This window comes from Rhipicephalus microplus, chromosome 6 (genome assembly GCF_043290135.1).
Source record: "Rhipicephalus microplus isolate Deutch F79 chromosome 6, USDA_Rmic, whole genome shotgun sequence".
Classification (NCBI taxonomy): domain Eukaryota; kingdom Metazoa; phylum Arthropoda; class Arachnida; order Ixodida; family Ixodidae; genus Rhipicephalus; species Rhipicephalus microplus.
The window spans coordinates 29,613,413-29,631,797 of NC_134705.1; the positions used below are offsets into that span (position 1 = coordinate 29,613,413).

Below are 18,385 nucleotides of genomic sequence, written 5' to 3' on the forward strand. Positions count from 1 at the left end.
CATTATTTGCCCATGACATTAACCGCTGACGGCAAGAGCCCCATCCCAGTGCAATCAGTTAGTTCTTGGGGTGAGAACGGTAGGGTTTAAATCGCGATACATGAACTAATGTAGACACTCAGTAAACAGAAATCTGTTAAACGGAACTGCTGCTTAAATGAAACTGCTGCTCAAACGGAACAACTGCCTCTGGCCAAATTGGTTTCATGCTTGAATTCTGCACCCCTGGTCATCTCTCGGTAATTGAAACTCCTGTTAAATGGAACATACCTTCCCAGTCCCTTCAGGTTCTGTTAACTGAGAGTCTGCGTATACCACTCGTGGTTGGGTGACCTAGGATTGAGTGGAGCTATCTACTATCTCACGTCAGTTAGCTTTTGTACGACCTGGTAAGGGCCAATGTATCAAGACATCAGTTTTTCACATACACCAACACATTGGGATGGTAATCCCAGTAAGACCAGTGACCCCGGTGAGTACTGCACATCACGTTGTCGGCAATCGTAACAAGACTTGATTAGCCTGCAAGGCGAAAAAGCAACCTTAGGCGAGCTGGCGGGCAATGTCAGCACGAGCTAGCGCATCGCGAGTGCAGGTAGTCGAAGAGTCGGCGTCAGAATGGAGCATTTGGCAGGTTGTAGCCAAACTACACATAAAAAATGTGAAAAGCCAGTTGTGTCGTGACGTGAGGAGTTATATGCAAACATCACGACAGGTGGATTGATGTACCAATCTCGATCGTCCTCCGACACGTACATTGCAAGTATATTAGTCAGGGTGCGGGTTGAGCCATTCGGTGAGTTCACTCGTTTGTGGGTGGTACGCTGTAGCGAATGTAGCATGGCTGAGTCACTCCGACGTCACTGGCCATTTCGTTAAAATCACGTGACCTGTTACGTCACCATTCTTGCCTATATCTACTTCGTTTCAACGACAATAAACATTGTTCATCACCCGACTGCAGGCCCACTTACATGGTGGCAGCGGTGTCTAGCTGAAATGGCCACCATTTTGCCGTCAAAAATCTTGCCGCCGCCAAAGCCGCTGGACACATCGGGCAACACCTGGCTTGCATGGAAAACTTGGAAAAGTGAGTTTACGCTATTTTCCACTGCTACCCAGTTGACAAAACAAGCAAGGAAGTGCAAGCAGCCACGTTGCTAGTGATTATTGGCGAAGAGGCAAGGAAGGTATACAGCACCTTCACGTTTTAGGCTGAAGAGGACAAAAATAACGTAGACGTCTTGATTGCCAAGTTTGAAGAGTTCTACAAGCCAGAAAGGAACTTGACCTATCATTAATTTCTTTTTGGGTCTAGAAACCAAAGGGAAGGCGAACCTTTCAATGAGTGGCTGACGGAGCTACAAATGTTAGCCACAAACTGTGAATTTGGGGTACTGGAAGACCAGATGCTGCACAGTCGTATTATTCTGGGTATTATTCTGCAGCAGAAACTGATTGCGGAAAACCCTTCGTACAAGAAGACTATCGATATCTGTCGCACGCAAGAGCAAGGGAAACAGCAGTATCATGACATCAGTGAAGCCGCGGAGACAGCGCAGGACATGGCAGTTAACGCAGTCGCAAAGAAAGGGGATGCCTGCGGCAGCTGCGGCTATCGCGCAAACCGCGGTGAAAGATGCCCCGCCACCGGTAGAAGATGCAATAAGTGTGGAGGATTTAACCACTTTGCCTGAGCATGCAAATCGGCAACGTCTTTGCGAACCGTTCCTAGCAAGAAGAAAGAACTATGGGAACTATGCGCAGAAAACGGGGATTTTTTCTGCAAACATTAACGGTGAGCACGGTCAACACAGACCACTGGAGCGCGACTGTGGACATTGAAGGCCAAGCAATGACTTGCAAATTAGACACGGGGGCTAATTGTTGCGTCATTTCAAGGAGGGACGTTGCAAAGCTACCGGATCTACCAGAGCAGGCTTGCCGGGTCGCACTAACAGCATTTTTTGGCCACAAGGCAACCACCCAAGCAAAAGTGCACCTGCGGCTTTCAGCCAATGAGAGGGTGGTCCACGAAACATTCTACATCATAGAGCAAAGTGTTCCAGTGACTCTGAGTGGTTCAGCAGCCGAACGCCTTGAATTTATCCGCTGGGTACAGCAAATTGATGTCGATCAACTTTACCAGTCAGCCCAACCTTTCACAGATGTCTTCACAGGACTGGGTTTGCTCAAGGACTACGAGTACGAAATAAAACTCAAGCCCGGCGCCGTGGGTGTCGTCGTACCAGCTCAAAGAGTCCCCGTGGCCCTGGAGGACAAGACTAGAGCGGACTTCAGCATATGGAGGATCAGGGCGTCATAACAAAGGTAACTGAGCGTACAGGATGGACCAGCCATATGGTTACCGTTGTTAAAGGAGACAAAGTTCGAATTTGCCTAGATTCAACATCGCTCAATCAAGCCATACTCCGTAAAAACTATCCCATGCCAACGTTAGAGGATGTCGCTCCTAGGCTTGCCGGAGCAAGATTTTTCTCTACGCTTGATGCAGCTTCAGGGTTTTGGCGAATTTGATTTAGCGAGTTGAGCTCCAAACTTTGCACCATGAGCACTCCATACAGTCGCTATCGGTTCCTTCGCATGCCGTTCGGAATAGCTTCGGGCCCAGAAATATTCCAAGCAGCAATGCACCGCGTTTTGGAAGGGTTGTCCTGAGCGGCGGTTGTGATGGATAACGTATTAGTATGGGGCAGAACTAAAGAAGAGCATGACAGCAGCTTAAAACTTGTGTTATCCCGGTGTCAACAGCACAACATCCGACTTAACCCCAAGAAGAGTGCGTTTCTGCAGCCGAAGGTCTGGTATATGGGACACATACTCACTACAGAAGGCCTACGCCTTGATCCGGAGAGGGTACGAGACATACTTGGAATACCGGAGTCGAAGAACAAGAAAGAACTGCAAGTATTTCTTGGTACGATGAATTTCGTGCAGCAATTCATTCCCAACATGTCACAGGTAACCGCTCCGCTTCGAACACTGTTGCGTAAAGACATTGCATGGGTTTGGACGGAGGCGCAGCAAACGAGTTTTGAGACCTTGCGTCAATCCTTGACAAAAGCACCCGTTTTGGCTTTCTTCAACCTTAAAAGGCCTTTCATTCTCTCGGTTGACGCAAGCCAATTAGGAGTCGGCGCAGTTCTCATGCAAGGAGACCGCCCCATCGCTTTTTCGTCCCGCTCGCTCACAGAGGCGCAACAAAACTATGCACAAATTGAGAAGGAAATGTTGGCGATAGTGCATGGTTGCATGAAGTTCCATGACTATGTTTTTGGTCAGGCAGAAGTGATTGTAGAGATCGACCACAGGCCTTTAGTACCAATACTTAACAAGCCGCTGCATCAGTGTCTCCTTCGCTTGCAATGCATGAGGCATACCTTGCAGCGCTATCTAATCAAGCTGGTTTATAAGCCAGGCAAAGATCTTTTTCTTGCTGATGCTTTGTCGTGTTTTCCGAGCACAGTGAGCATGTGCGAGGAAACTGCGCAGTTTCAAGTAAATGTGCTGGAATTTGTTTCAGTCTCGGAACCCCGTCTAAAAAGTATTCTCGCAGCAACCAACAACGATACCGTTCTCTCCAAGCTGCGGGAATATGCGCTAACCAGTTGGCTTGACAAGAAGCACGAGGTTCCAGAAGCCATCTGCCCATACTGGTCTTATCAGGAGGAGATACACGCACAAGACGGGCTTCTATTTCGCAGCAACAAGGTGATCATACCAAGTTCGATGAAAGCAGAAATATTGGCTCTTTTGCACGTCGCACACCCTGGAGCCGATAAGATGAAGGCGCGGGCACGAAGCGTCATGTGCTAGCCCTGCCTAGCAAGCGACATCGAGCAATTTTGCCGAAACTGCAAAATGTGCCAAAAGCATCAGCCCCGAAACGCAAAGATGCCGCTTTTGAGCCATGAGGTTCCAAACTTGCCCTGGGAAGCTGTAGAAATGGACCTATTCTTTTACGGGGGCCGACAGTTTGCCATTATTGTCGATTTCTATTCCTTCTTTTTTGAAATAAGGGAATTTCGCCATACCACTGCTAATCAGCTGAAGTCTTGGTGCACAGAACTTTTTTCGGTTCATGGATTACTGCTTAAACTGTGCAGCGACAATGGGCCACCATTTAACAGCACAGAATTCAAAGACCTTTTATATGGGCTCGGCAATACCCACGTAACGTCAAGCCCATATCATTCTCGCTCATATGGTATGACAGAGAGGGCCGAGCAAGAAGCAAAAAAGCTATTAAAGAAGTGCTCTCTTAGAGCGTCTGATTTCCACATGGCTCTGCTTGAATGGCGTAATACACCGCAAGATTCTGTTTTAAAATCCTCTGTGCAGAGACTGATGGGAAGGTAGACGAGGACCCTGCTGCCCGTACCCTCAGGCCACCTGGTGCCGGAAACTGTGCCCAGCCGAGCCGTCCATAACCGTCTCCAGGAAATCCGCCAATGCCAGAGGATCTACTACAATCGCCGCTCCAGGCACTTGCCACCTCTATCACCTGGCCAGAGGGTGACTACATACGATACCTATGAAAAGACCTGGACACCTGCGGTCGTTCCAAGGCCAGCTGATGAGGTTGCGCTCCGTGGTGGTGAAGACGGAAGAGGGCCAGGAAATTAGATGCACACGCGAGCATCTGCGAGATGCACCTACACATCCCGAAGAGAGACCTCGTGACGGGTCCGAACTACTAGACGACGCCCAGCCCACTCAAGAGCTATGGAGAACCACAAGGCCACGCCGGGAGCCCTGCCGCTACCCACAACCAGAAAGACCAGTGTAATTATTTGCTTCCCTAAGAAAAGGGAGATGTAGCATGGCTAAGTCACTCCGACGTCACCGGCCATTTCGTTAAAATCACGTGACCTGTAACATCCCCATTCTTACCTATATCTACTTTGCTTCAATGACAATAAACGTTCATCACCCGACTGCAGGCCCGCTTACAGCGAACTTATGAGTGGTTGAGCAGGATCGCAAGAGGTTGTTGACTACATTAGATAGAAAATATATGGCCACTGTCTGTGAATAACTGACAGGGAGCACCTTGGCGCAGGCAGATGTCATGAAGAATTAAATCAGCGATGTCTGTAGCATAGCTGGTGGAAAGCGCTCGTGAGATGGCATATCGCGTTGTGTAGTCTGTCGCGACGGAAATTCATTCATGACCAGTAACTGATTCAGGAAAAGGGCCAAGAAGGTCGGGGCCAGCTCAGAAAAAAGGTTTATCTGGTATGGGCTGAAGGCTACCAGCAGGCAGTAGCGTAGGTATCTTGCACCTCTGGCAGAGGTCACACGCCACTGCGTACTGTCCGACAGAATGGTAGAGATTGGGTAAGAATTGTGGGCAAATGTGGTCATAAATTCGCGACACACCTTAGTGTCCAGTCCTAGGTGCATCATGAAGCTGGGCCAAGCATCCGAGCAGAGACGCACAGGAACAATAAGCAAACGCTCAGAACCTTCAGGGCATGCGTTGTAGCAGTGCAAGATGTCGTTATGAAGAACGAACATTTGTAGGGAATGGTCAAGGTGTGGAGATTGGAGGCCATCTATAATAGGCGGCAAAGATGAGATGAGTCACGACGCTGTTCAGCAGCTATGTTGGCGAACTTTGTGGTTCAGACAGAACTAGTGGTTCGTGTTAATTTTTTGTCATTCCAGCTTTTCGTTCATTTCTATTTCCGTTTGAGTTCATTTTCTGTTTTCAGTTTTCTTTTCAGCTTTTTGAAAGCCAAAGAATACAGGTGACTCAGCAGACAGTGTTCCAAAAATATGTAACATAGCAGTGATGCCATATTTGGAAGGAATATCACACGGCCTAAAAAGGGTGGCCAAAAGGAGTAGCTTCAGGCTCGTGTTGTCTGCACCATGCAAGCTCTCGAGGCTCTCCAAGCGCATAGCTTTGCAAAAAAAAATTGCTCAAGCAGCGTCTGCAGGAAGAAGCACATACCCGTCTTTATGAAATTTATTATTTTAATTCATTTACGGATACTGTCAGCTCTTCCATAGGGCCATTACAGGAGTGGAAAAAGAAGTAGATGAAAACATAGCAATCCCTCTAAAAAGAGAACATAGTTAACAAATATAATCAGGAGTAACAAGTTAGAGGGCAAGAATAAAGTCATCCAAAAAGAAAAAAAAAAACGCAAACTAAAACACTACCAAGAACTTAACCATTAAATGCATTAGGGCATGCAGAGACAAATAAAGCATTATTAATTACAAACGAGAATACGTGCTAGGTGTTTTAAGAACATATCTATAGATGATCATGAAACAGCTTCATGGCTCGACGAATTCCATTTATTGATAGCTCTTGGGAAAACACTACACTTAAAACAATCGGTAGATACAGCAGGCGCAGAAATAAACATTTAATGGCAATGCCTGGAAGTTTCAGAACGAAAAATATCGAAATATTCAGCGTACCTTATATGAACACGGTCATTAATAATGATGTAAAGATACTTAAGTCTTTTGTGTTTTGTTCTAGCTTGAATCATGGGTAGCTCCACTAGTACACCCAGTTGAGATGAATCTCTCCACCGATATTTATTAAATATAAACCGGACTGCTAAATGCTGAATTTTTTTAATTTCTGATATGTTTGTAACCGTGAATGGATCCCACACAATTTTTGCATGTTCAATTATAGATCTAATAAGCGTTTTGTAAGCTAAACACTTTGTTTCTTGGGTCGCAAACGGCAAATGGCCCCTAAGACTCCATAAGACACTATTGGCCTTTGCGCACACATAATCTATGTGATGATTCCAGAGAAGATCACTTGTAAAATTCAGACCAAGGTACTTAATAAGTATAGTTTAAGTAATTTTTCTTCCTAGTGACTGTCATAACTACTGTTTTTAAGGGGTACAGCACTATTTGACATTCATCACACCATTTTTTTATTTTCCTAAATTTGTGTCAACTTAATTGTATATGATGCAATCGTCTGCAAATAGCCTAATAGAAACGTCGATTTCATTCGGAACGTCATTTGTAAATAAAAGAAACAGAAGTGAGCCCAGGACACTGCCTTGGGGTACTCCCAACCTAACAGCTGAAACAGGAGATTTAATGCTATTGATTTCCACGAATTGCTAACGAGAATAAAAATTGATGAAAACCAGTTTGTGATGGAAAGATTTTGGAACGTAACATCAATTCTTTCAAGTAATACACTGTGAGACACCTTATCGAAAGCTTTTGAGAAGTCCACCAATATCATATCCATCCGAGTGTGTGAGTTATTATTTTTTTGAAAAGTCATGGGCTAATTCAATGACCTGGGATGTTGTAGACAAACCCTGTCGAAACCCATGTTGGCATAGAAGTGTGGCAGCTTGGTCTAGTTGGTATGGCATGACGAAAGTTATAGCATGAGAACAAAACAACGACACAGAGACAAGAATCCTTCTTGTCTTTGTGTCCTAGTTTTGTTCTCACGCTATAACTATCACCATGTTGGCAGTTGGATAAAATATTACGCTCATTCATATACTTTAAAAGATGTTTCGAAATGATATGTTCAAGTAGTTTTGAGCAAGTACTGATAATTGAAACAAGCCGATAATTTGCTACATTGTCAGAACTACCACTCTTAGGAATAGGAATCACTTTAGCTATTTTCCACTCCTTGATTAAGGAACGCCGAAGAAGAGAAGACCTAAAAATTAATGCGAGATATTTGGAATTCCATTCAGTGTATCTACAGAAATTCATTAGGGATAGGATCGGGCCCAGGGCTTTTTTTTTTTAGTTCAAGTTGAGCAAGAGGTTGAAGACACCCTGTTTGGTAATCACTAAGTCAGTTACAGCTGGCCTGTCGAATGGTGAAACAATGCTGGGAAAAAAGCCATTATCATCAATAAACACTGAAGCAAAGTATTCATTAAAAGTCACAGCAGCGGGGAACTGCGCAGCCTGAGTCAGTGAGCGAGCTTTTGTTGATGGGTTAACACATCTCCAAAATTTATGAGGTGCCTCCCTTAAAAATTTTGGGAGTGTGATGCCAAAAAACCCTTGTTTAGACTTTTTTAAAGTAATTTAGGATCTACTCTAAGATTTCGAATGGCTGATTGGTTTTGTACAGTAGAATTAATTTTATTGTTTTTTAAATTTTCGTTTTAATTGCCTTTTTAAGTGAATTATTTCCCTTGTTATCCAAGGACTTATTTCACTAGTTTTCTTAAGACACTTTGGTAAAAAGCGATCAATACAAGACTTTTTCCACATTGAAAAAATTTCTCCAGGGATAATCTTGGCTCCTGATTATGCTTATAGAACTCACAGAAACACTCATAGGAGTCTTTTAACAATTCCAGTACTCCAACATCATTTGCTCTAACAAAGTTAAAAACATATTTTGAGGAATGATTGACAGCGGTGGAAGAAACAGTCAAAAACATGACTACCAGTTTGTGATCAGAGATACCATCCCAAATTTCAGTGCCTAAGTGTGGGCAACGATTGATTAGACACTAAAACAAGGTCGAGGATGGATGTGCTATGCATACTGACTCTTGTATAGTCGTTCACTACCTGGCTTGAACCAAAGCAGAAAACCAGTTCAAGGAGTGCTTCACTATTCGAAATTTCTGTCGCTCCGGGAGAGCAGTCGTTCCAGTTTATGCCTGGCAAGTTGAAGTCTCCCAAAAGTATATTATTATCACTATGTTTCATATTGCTGTCCGTAAAGCACAGGAGACTAGAAAGAACTTGGACGGGCGAATTCGGTGGCCTAAATAAACCCCCTATGTAGATTACGCATTTTTTTAAAACTACCTTAATCCACACTGCCTTTGTATCATAAGGAACAGGAAGTACAGTAAACTCAATATCGTCACGAATCAATGTAAACCTCCCCACCACTAAAATATCAGTCTTTACTGACTATAACATAAGATTTGGGAGTCTAATACATAAAATTTGGGAGTCACTGTCTAATATGTCTTTATGAAGCCATGCCTCAGGCCATGCCAAAATCAGTGCTTCAACTTCCTCGACCTTATTTAAAATGCTTCTAGCATTCACATTAAATACTTTAAAGCATTCCTTTTCTGAAATTCCAGCAGAATCACTCTGTTGATGAGCGCGACACTCGTAGCGCTTGTTCGAGTCATCATTCCATGCATAAAGGACATTGTTGATTTTAATTTTATCCCTTTGACCGCTTCTCCTGCGAAGACGCCCAGATTTTTTCGTATTTCAACAATCCTCTTAGAAAAATCCTCGTGACGTTTATGTTCGATCCCTTAAGCATGGAACAATGACCCAAGATCTTAGTTTTATCTCGGAAGTCAGCTAATCTGATAATTATAGGACAGTCTCTACCTCCAGTTTTTTTTACCCAGGCGATGTAATCTTTCAATTGAATTTATTTTGAGTCTCAGGATACCATTAAACGCATCGTCATTCACCTTTTTGATCAAAATCTCAACAATTTCACGTCCCTCTTCTTTAATGCCTCTTATTATTAGGTTATGTGGTCTGGATCTATTTTCTAGATCATCTGCCATCTGGCTGAGTGAATCTATATTCCTGTCTCTTTCATGTAGATTGCCCTCAACGTTGTATGTCTGTTCTTGACAGCTCCAAATTTCTTCAGATTTTCTTCTATAATTGACAGTCTAATATTCATTTGAACCAAGCTTGCTTTAGAAGAGGCTTGTTTCTCCTGAATTTCCAAAAGCTAGCTCAAGATTACCTTCCGTGTTTCAAGAAGCTCCTTAATCATTTTCGCATTTGTAGCCCCGGTGTTTTTTTCAACGTCTCCCGATAATGATAACAACATTCCTACCAAGGAAAAACATTCGCTGATACATTTCACATTGGTATGTGGACACAGCAGCACGACAAGACAAAGGTAATCTTGACAAGGGCTGCTTTTAAATCTAATAACTAGGCATGCCGGTCCTTTCATGGTGACATCAGGGTGCCCAAAGATGATGCGCGGTAAGCACTGTCCACATGCAGGTTCAGCCACGGCTGGCAAGGAATGGCGCTTGCGTTGCAAGAACAACTTGGTCTGTCGAAGAACGTAGGCTTGATCACTAACGCTTTCGAAGAGCCTTGCTCGCCATCCACTTTTCCTGACGATCCGATGCTGATGAAAACGCACCTGAGCAGAATCTGCATATATAAAGGGGCGTAAACCATCGTTGTCATGACCGTGCTACCGTGTCCACTGAAGACAGTCGCTGTCGCTGCTGCTTTTAAATCCAATAACCAGGTATGCCGGTCCTTTCCTAGTGACGTCAGGTTGCCTGAAGATGATGCGCGGTAGGCACTATCCACGTGTAGATTCAGCCACGGCTGGCAAGGAACAACGCTTGCGTTGCGAGAACAACTTGGTGCGTTGAAGAATGTGAGCATGATCACTGACGCTTTCGGAGAGCCTTGCCCGCCATTCACTTGTCCTGCCGATCCAACGCTAATGAAAAGGCACCCGAGCAGAATCTGCATATATAAAGGGGCATAAGCCAGCATAGTCACGGCCATGCTATCGTGTCCACATGGTGCTGTTTCGGTGGTATATTTAACTACCTTGTCATGAGGCTGTGTCTATATTAGCCAGACAAGTCAATGTCTGAATGACAGGCTGCCTGAACACCACTATCTCCTCCCCACAGGCACTGGTGAAAACTTGCCTCTGCATTGCAAATGCTATGGCTGCATCTTAGATTGCAAATCAGCAATCGTGATTGGCAAATATAGAAGCAAGATTGAACGAGAGATATGTGAGGCCTTCGAAGTCAGGAAGCAGGGCAAATTGTCATGTGTGAATGAACCCTCAGTTTCCCTCATAGAGAGAGAGAGCTTGCGTTTTTAGATAGTAGGTAAGCCACGCATTAAATTTTATCATTGCTTCCCACGTTTCATGATATGGACGGTTAGGTGCCCAAGGTTGACATGGCTCAGATGGTACTTTTTTACGCATGCGCTGTTGTTTCATGTGTTGGGGTGAGTACAATTCTTCAATAAGCATGCAGCTGTATGTCCAGCACTTGTCCAGTGTACTTGTTCTTCTTCGCTGTCTTCGTACGGTTTTTCGCTGGTTTTTTTTTCTTATTACTATGAACCAACTCACTCAGAAAGATACGTTACAAGTTGAGTCGTCCTTCAACTTACCGCGCAGTTGGAGCTGCCCTATGGCTCTGGGCGTGCCCAGCAGTTTGACAGGGTATGGGCTCGACTCCGGCGGCAGCTCCAGGGATGCTGGGAAGCTCTCCAGAGGCACACCGTCCGCCAACAGAGACTGCACCGTGAGATCAATCATGCAAAAAGGCCCAAGCCAGAATTAAAACATAGTCCAGGATGGACACAAGGCTTTTCCCATGAGTATAAAGTGACTAGTCATCTCACATGTTGCCATTGGCGAAGGCAAACTGTATAAATTGGGCTCACAACCACACTGTCTCTGGACAGGTCAACACATACGATAATAAGGCGACACTGGCATCACTGGCACTTGTGTGTAAAATGACTAACCTATTTTGTTCCATATGTTTATACTAGGCTTGTGAGAATAGTGAATTTTAGGTTTGACGCGGATTCGAAGCGAATAGCAATTTTGACCGAATAATTTTTAATCGAATTCGAATGGTATGTAGGACATGTAACGAATAATTTTGAATCGAATTCAAATGGTATGTAGGACATATAAGTAGGACATATAAAAAAAAGGAATAATTATCATGGCCTAACTAACCTGCACAATATGTCTTTTGAATTGCAATAGGGGCTCTATGCAAATGCCTTTTTTTTTTTCGTCCAGAGGAAGTCGAAACAATCTTGAGTAGTAGTGTCAGTAGAATGCCTATGATAATGTATAAGATACTTAACGTCCTGAAATTTATTATACTTGGAGCATATAAGCCATCATAACAAGTTTAATCAAATGAAGAATTGATTTGATAGGAGCGGAGTTCCAACAATTTGTCACACACTGCAATTGCATTCTCTCTTCTCGTGCCAACGAAACAGCTGGAAACTAAGCAGGGAGGAATGGCACGGCAAAAGAAAATACGTCAGATGCACCTCGTGCCCTTGAGCACCTCTTTTTTCTTTTTATTCGGATATGCCGTTTTTCAGTGCGATCACTCACATACTTGTAGGCAAGGGGCAGCCTCCCGCGGCGGCCCCAGTAATCACGAGCGTGCCATGCTCAAGTCAGCCAATGGCTGTGACCAGAGTCTTATATTCTTTCTTGGCTTTGACAAGTGATTTTTGAGCTTGTAGTGTCATTTGCCGCAGAAAGAAAGCAATTTTTTGCTTTGAAAACTTATTGTTAATTACAGCCACATGCTGCACTATAATATTTGCCTCACGTGTTCTCGGTAGCCTCGACTACGGATCGGCAGCGTTTTCTGATCATGTTCAGTAAGTGTTGCAGGGCCCCTTTATATTTGAAGAGCGACTTCGCGGCAAAGCAAATTTTCCCTGGACAAGTGCTTTCACGGCTTAGCATGCCTACATTGCAGTTAAACCACCTTTAGAAGCAATGACATGCGGATTATTATACACCTATTCGTTCAATGCGAATACTTTGAAAATATTTGATAATTTAAATTTGAATGAAATTCGTATACTCAACTATTCATTCGAATATTTAAAGCATTCGAATATTTGCACAAGCCTAGTTTATACATGTCATACATCAAAATCTAACGAATCAAGAAGAGCATATGGGACATTATTTGAAACTACTGTACAGTAATTACGACATAAAAAAATCTGGGTCAGAAAACACTTCTGCAGTAAGCGAGGCCCGAATCGACTAAATTCAAACTAAACGTCCAGTACTCTGCCAATTTAGCTGTAGTGGCAGGGCATCCACTTGGTAGGGTATTTCTGCGAGGGAAATACTGAGAGGGTGCCACTTGTAACCAAGGTGGCCACTGTGGCATGCTCATCACGCCAGATGGCACCATGTGATCTTGTTGAAAAGCTGGCAGCCAACCAACAAACCCTTGTATGCTATCTAAAAGCCTCAATAATGCTGGTCTTAGACCCTTGCTACAAATGAAGGGAAAATGCTAGTGGCACTGATTTCTTTTTAAACACAACCTGAAGAATACCACAAACAGCAAAAAGAAAAAAACATGTTTTTTCGTCCACCTCGATTGATTTCCATTTATGTCCTAATTGCTACACGACAGTGAAAAACCACAAATTATGTCCTTTTTCTGGGTTCAGTGTTTGTAACGAAAACAACTACAGTCAGTGACAACCTAAAGATAAAAAGTAAAGAGTACCACTGCCCGAATGTATTCATCATCATCATCATCGTCATCATCCTCATCATCAACCTCACTACATCCACTGCGAGACAAAGGCCTCTACCATGTTCCGTCAGTCAACCTGGTCCTGCGCTTGCTGCTGCCACTTTATGCCCGCAAAGTTCCTAATCTCATCTGTACACCTAACTTTCTCATTTGCCCACCTAGCCGTTTCTATTATGCACGTCCAACTGCGGCTGCTTTCTACTGGGACATAACAATTACGACAAACCAACCAAAAATTTAACAAGGCACCGTTCGCTATGAGAGGCGATGTACCGCAGCACCGAGACTGAGAGGCACCAATTTGGTATTACTGTAGAGTTTTTTTCATCCAGTGGAAGCCATTTTTTACTGTTATTTGCACCAAATGCAGCATCATCTTTGCCGATTGCCGAATACTTAAATAAAAGATTGTGATTCAATGCAGATGTTTGTGATTGTGCAATGGTTGAAGTGTGCTGAGGCGGCAGCAGCTCAGAGTGCTTTTACACACTTTACAGCATTCTGTCGTTTAGTCACTAGAACATTCTGTCGTCTTAACAGTTGTCTCCAAACCACAAAATGATGCGCGCTATGTAATATCGCTGTGACAAAAGAACGTTCAATAGCATCGATTGTGATCGTTACTGACTTGATGCTAACAATATTATTGATTGAAGAAAAGAAAGATTTGTTTTTTAATGGCATTGTATCACATCTAAGGGGACATGCAATTTGAAAAACTAAAGTTTTTTTTTTCCAAAATTAGATAATTTTCATTTTTATTTGCTTTCACAAGTTTAGTTCATTTACTTTCAAGACTACAAAACTGTAAATTGTATTCAAACTCCAAACAGGGTTAAAATCGCTTTTAAAAAGTTTAAAGGGACTACTAAAAATTAAAAAGAGCTCATTGTCTACAGTCCCCTGGAAAGGTGGCCTCGGTGGCTGTGCTTCAGCGCAGACCATTAATCCGCTCTGCTTCCCCATGCAGGTACACGGTTTCTTGACCGGAATTCTTCTGCCTGCAATCCTAGGGTTTTCTCAAGCCACCGCCATCCGAAGAATCTACCGCAGTCAGCCCGGCGCAAGACCCTTGCCTCCACCTGTCCCAACTGATTCATCGTGTTCAACAGCGCCGCCACTACCTACTCTGGATCTGCATTTTTCGTGGAAAGTGCCATCGTCTGCAATATCGTCGTCCACGTCAGCTATAAAACTGCCCCTGTCGTCACCCGCGATCTGTGGGCTCGGTGGCTGTGCTTCAGCGCAGACCACTAATCCGCTGTGCTTCGCCATGCAGGTTAGTGGACCATATCATTCCTTTGAGAAGAGATCAAGCAACTACTTTTTGATACAGCTGCCGAACCCCCGGTGCTGTGCTACAATTGTTGTTGAATGCATTAATCATCATCATCATCAGCAGCAGCATTTATTATTATTAGTGTTTTTGCTATAAATTTTGTTGCTCTTGTCGGGTGACATAGAAACTTACCCTGGCCCTCCCTCCCGATACGACGTAACGATGGAGTTGGGAAAGCTAACAGCTGGCCAGTCAAAGCTGATCAACGAAGTTTTAGGCATAAAAAAGCAAAATAAAAGCAACAGACCAAACCCTATCCGACGTATGTAAGCGCATGATCGATATAGAAGAGCATTGCAAAGCTATCTGAACCTTACGAACCTACTTAGATACAGTAAGATCAGACACCACCCTAATAGCAGGCCGGCTCGATCGCCTTGCACACAAATGGAAGATGCCGAGAACAGGTCATGTCAGTACAATCTTATATTTTATAACATCCCTGATCCCAATCCGAGAAAAACATTTGCCGAATCGGAGGAAATCATCATTCGCCACTGCAATGAGCATTTGAACGTCATCATTGATCGCAGTCACATTGAACGTGCACATCGTCTTGGACGCCATTCAGAGCGCCATGTTCGGCCACTCATTATAAAATTTAACCTGTTTCAAAACCAAAGAATCCCTTTTTTGCAATGGCCCTAAATTTAAAGGAAGCCAATATAGCGTCGGTGAGGATTTCTCGCAATCCATCAGATCTGCTCGCAAACACCTTATCGCTTTCGCCAAACCTAAATCCTTGTCCTATTCTCTGTGCTTCAAAACATTGCACATTGGAACTAAACGATACGTGTTTGACCAGTCAACAGAACCTATTAAAAACATATTGCAGCGATTGCCCAGTCATCAACATGCGCCCTCCCGCCTGCTGCGTTTTCTGCAATCAAACTAGCCGCTTTCAGCTATCTACACTAACATAGCTTTCTTCCGAAACATGATATCATTTCTAATCTGGTTTCGTCATCTCGCAGCAATCTTTTAATATTAACTGAAACATGGCTTACAGGAGACGTAACTGACAGTGAAGTTCTCGCTAACCTACCAAACTGAACTTTTTCGAAATGATCACAGGGGCACAAGGGGGTGAGGGGTACTTGTTGTCGTGAGTCAAAACATATCCTGTATCTCTGCAAAATTTGTATCTGATCTACAAATCATATGACTTGACTGTCATGCCTCACCTCTTTCGATTTTACTAGGCATTTGCTATAGGTCCCCTCAAAGTGCTCCCGACTTCTCTTTCAAGTTGAACAACCTACTTAATGAGATAACAACCAAACACCCTAATTTGCATGAGATTCTGTTTGGGACTTAAATTTTCCTAAATTTACCACCGATTTTTCGTAGGTAATTGTTTCAAGACCCAGAAACTTGGCTGCAGACCTACGACTGAGTGGCCGCCCTCAACCACTCGGACACAAAAAAGAAGCTCCGTCGCGTCTACTTTTATCTAAAAGATGTGGCCAGGACCTGGTTTGAAAATCGAGAGTCTGCCCTTCAAACCTGAGATCTCTTCGGCTGCACATTCTTCTAGGACACGTTCAGAAGCATCACTTACAAGGAAAGAGCTGGGACGTTGCAAAAAATGAGGGTGCAACTTCTGAACTAAAATGTGACTTCGTGAAAGAACTGATGCGACAGTTTCGCCAATTTGATCCCGACATGCTCGAGGAGAAAAAAGTTTGTTTTCTCGTGCGAGAGGTCAAGTTAGAACTTTTCACCGGACTGATGCGAAACCCCCCGAAGACCGTCATGGAATTCCTGTTGGAAGCAACATCAATCGAGAAGATGCTGGAAATTTGAACCCGCCAGTACAATCGCCGAACGATGGAAGACAGCCCAGCTCTTCATGCTCTCGGCTCTAATGACCTTCGCAAAACAATACGAGAGATTCTACAAGAAGAGCTCCGTAAATTGTTACCAGCCTCACAGCATCCAGTTGACCCGATCACCGACCTCGTACACCAGCAAGTCTAGCGATTTCTCTGGACAACAAACCAGCGCAGCCTAAGCCATGAGCTATGCTTCTGTAGCCAAACACAACATTCCCTTGCCGCGTCCACGTCAAGAGGCCGCGCCACCGTATCTTTGTTGCCAGACACCACAGCCACGACCAACGTCGCCATACTGTCCACCTGACGGCCAGCACAACGCTCCAAGAAATACCGACATGTCGCGCACCCCCGACCACAGTGGAGTGAAAGACCCCGCAACATTGCCTACTATCTTGCAGCAGCGCAATAAACGACTTGAGGCTCTTCCCATTCACCATCACCTGGCCGTTACATGTCGCCTCACTGGCAGTCGCACACTGGCCCAACCCGGGCCTGTCACCTAGCCTGTACAGGGAAAACTAAATGCAGCAACCGATGGAGATGCCGCTGCTGTACGACGAACTGCTGAACATCCTCTGCTGCCAACGACGACGCTGCGATGAAACCTCGCGAACTCATTGCAATGTCAACGTAATCTCGATGTCGAAATATCACGGCCAGAAGACGGTTTGATGACACAACGTTGAAGCAGCGGTACAAACCATCGTAGCCGTGATCCGACGTCACGACCAAACTGAAATGTGAAGCGACGAACTAGCGACCTCGACATTTTTATCAACAGCTACAGCGTCACAGCTCTCGTCAACACCGGTGCCGGCTATTCCATCATCAGTGGGACATTTGCCGTGAAGTTGAAAAAAGTTAGGAGTGCCTGGAAAGGCCTCGAAATCCGTACAGCTGGAGGTCATCTAATTACGCCCGCAGGAATTTGCACAGCCAAAATCACCATTAACAGCCAAATTTATCCCGCAAGCTTCATCGTACTAGAGCATTGCTCGAGATATGTCAGCTTTGGGATGGACTTCTAAAGCCTTCATGATGTTGTCATTGACCTGAGAACAAAGTCGATAACACTATCCACTGAAAAAGCACTGTCACTGCATGAGCCGCCAAAAAGGCACGCCTTAAATATGCTGGAAGACCAAGTCACCATTCCTCCTCGCTCCAGCGTCAGCATTTTCGTCGGCACTCAAGAATCAACAGATTTGCAAGGCATCAATGAAGGAGACAAGCACCTGTTGATCAGCCGTGAAATTTGTGTTGCCAGAGGAATAGCCAAGCTGAGAGGAGGGAACGCAAGAGTGATGCTGACAAACTTCAGCAGCAAGTACAAGCATGTTAGCAAAGGTATGACGGTTGCGTACATCGAAGAGATACTGAAAGCCAGCAATGCTTTTGCTATCACCGATTCTCCGAATCTACTCCGATGACTCAAGCCATCCAACCGGCTTTCGACGTTAATCTGAGCCTCCCGACGCATAAACAAGAACAGCTCAGAAACCTGCTCCTGAAATACAAGAACTGCTTATCGTCGTCGTTAAGGATGCGACAGACTCCTGCCGCGAAACAAGGAATCTTACAGAAGCGATTGCGAGACCACTCTGTCAGAGCTCGTACAAAGTTTTGATGCCAGAACGCGAGGCCATAAAGAAACAAAAGGACGAAATGCTACAGGACGACATTATCCAGCCTTCAAAGGGTTCATGAGCATCACCTGTGGTGTTAGTGAAGAAAAAGGATGGAACACTACGCTCCTGCATTGACTATCGGCACCTCAACAATTTCTTGAAGAAAGACGTATAACGTCTCCCCCGAATAGACGATGCCCTAGACTGACTCGACAATGCGAAATACTTTTCATCGATGGGCCTCAAGACAAGCTACTGGCA

General features: G+C 44.4%; 1 protein-coding gene across 2 annotated transcripts in view; it reads right to left on the reverse strand.

Moving 5' to 3' along the window:
- brun (trafficking protein particle complex subunit brun) overlaps positions 1–18,385 on the reverse strand; it is a 461,018-nt gene that overhangs the window by 175,971 nt on the left and 266,662 nt on the right. For both annotated transcript variants that reach the window (XM_075865888.1, XM_037419219.2), the window contains exon 13: positions 11,164–11,290. In XM_075865888.1, coding sequence (XP_075722003.1) covers positions 11,164–11,290 — 127 coding nt within the window. The remainder of the gene's footprint in view (positions 1–11,163; positions 11,291–18,385) is intronic.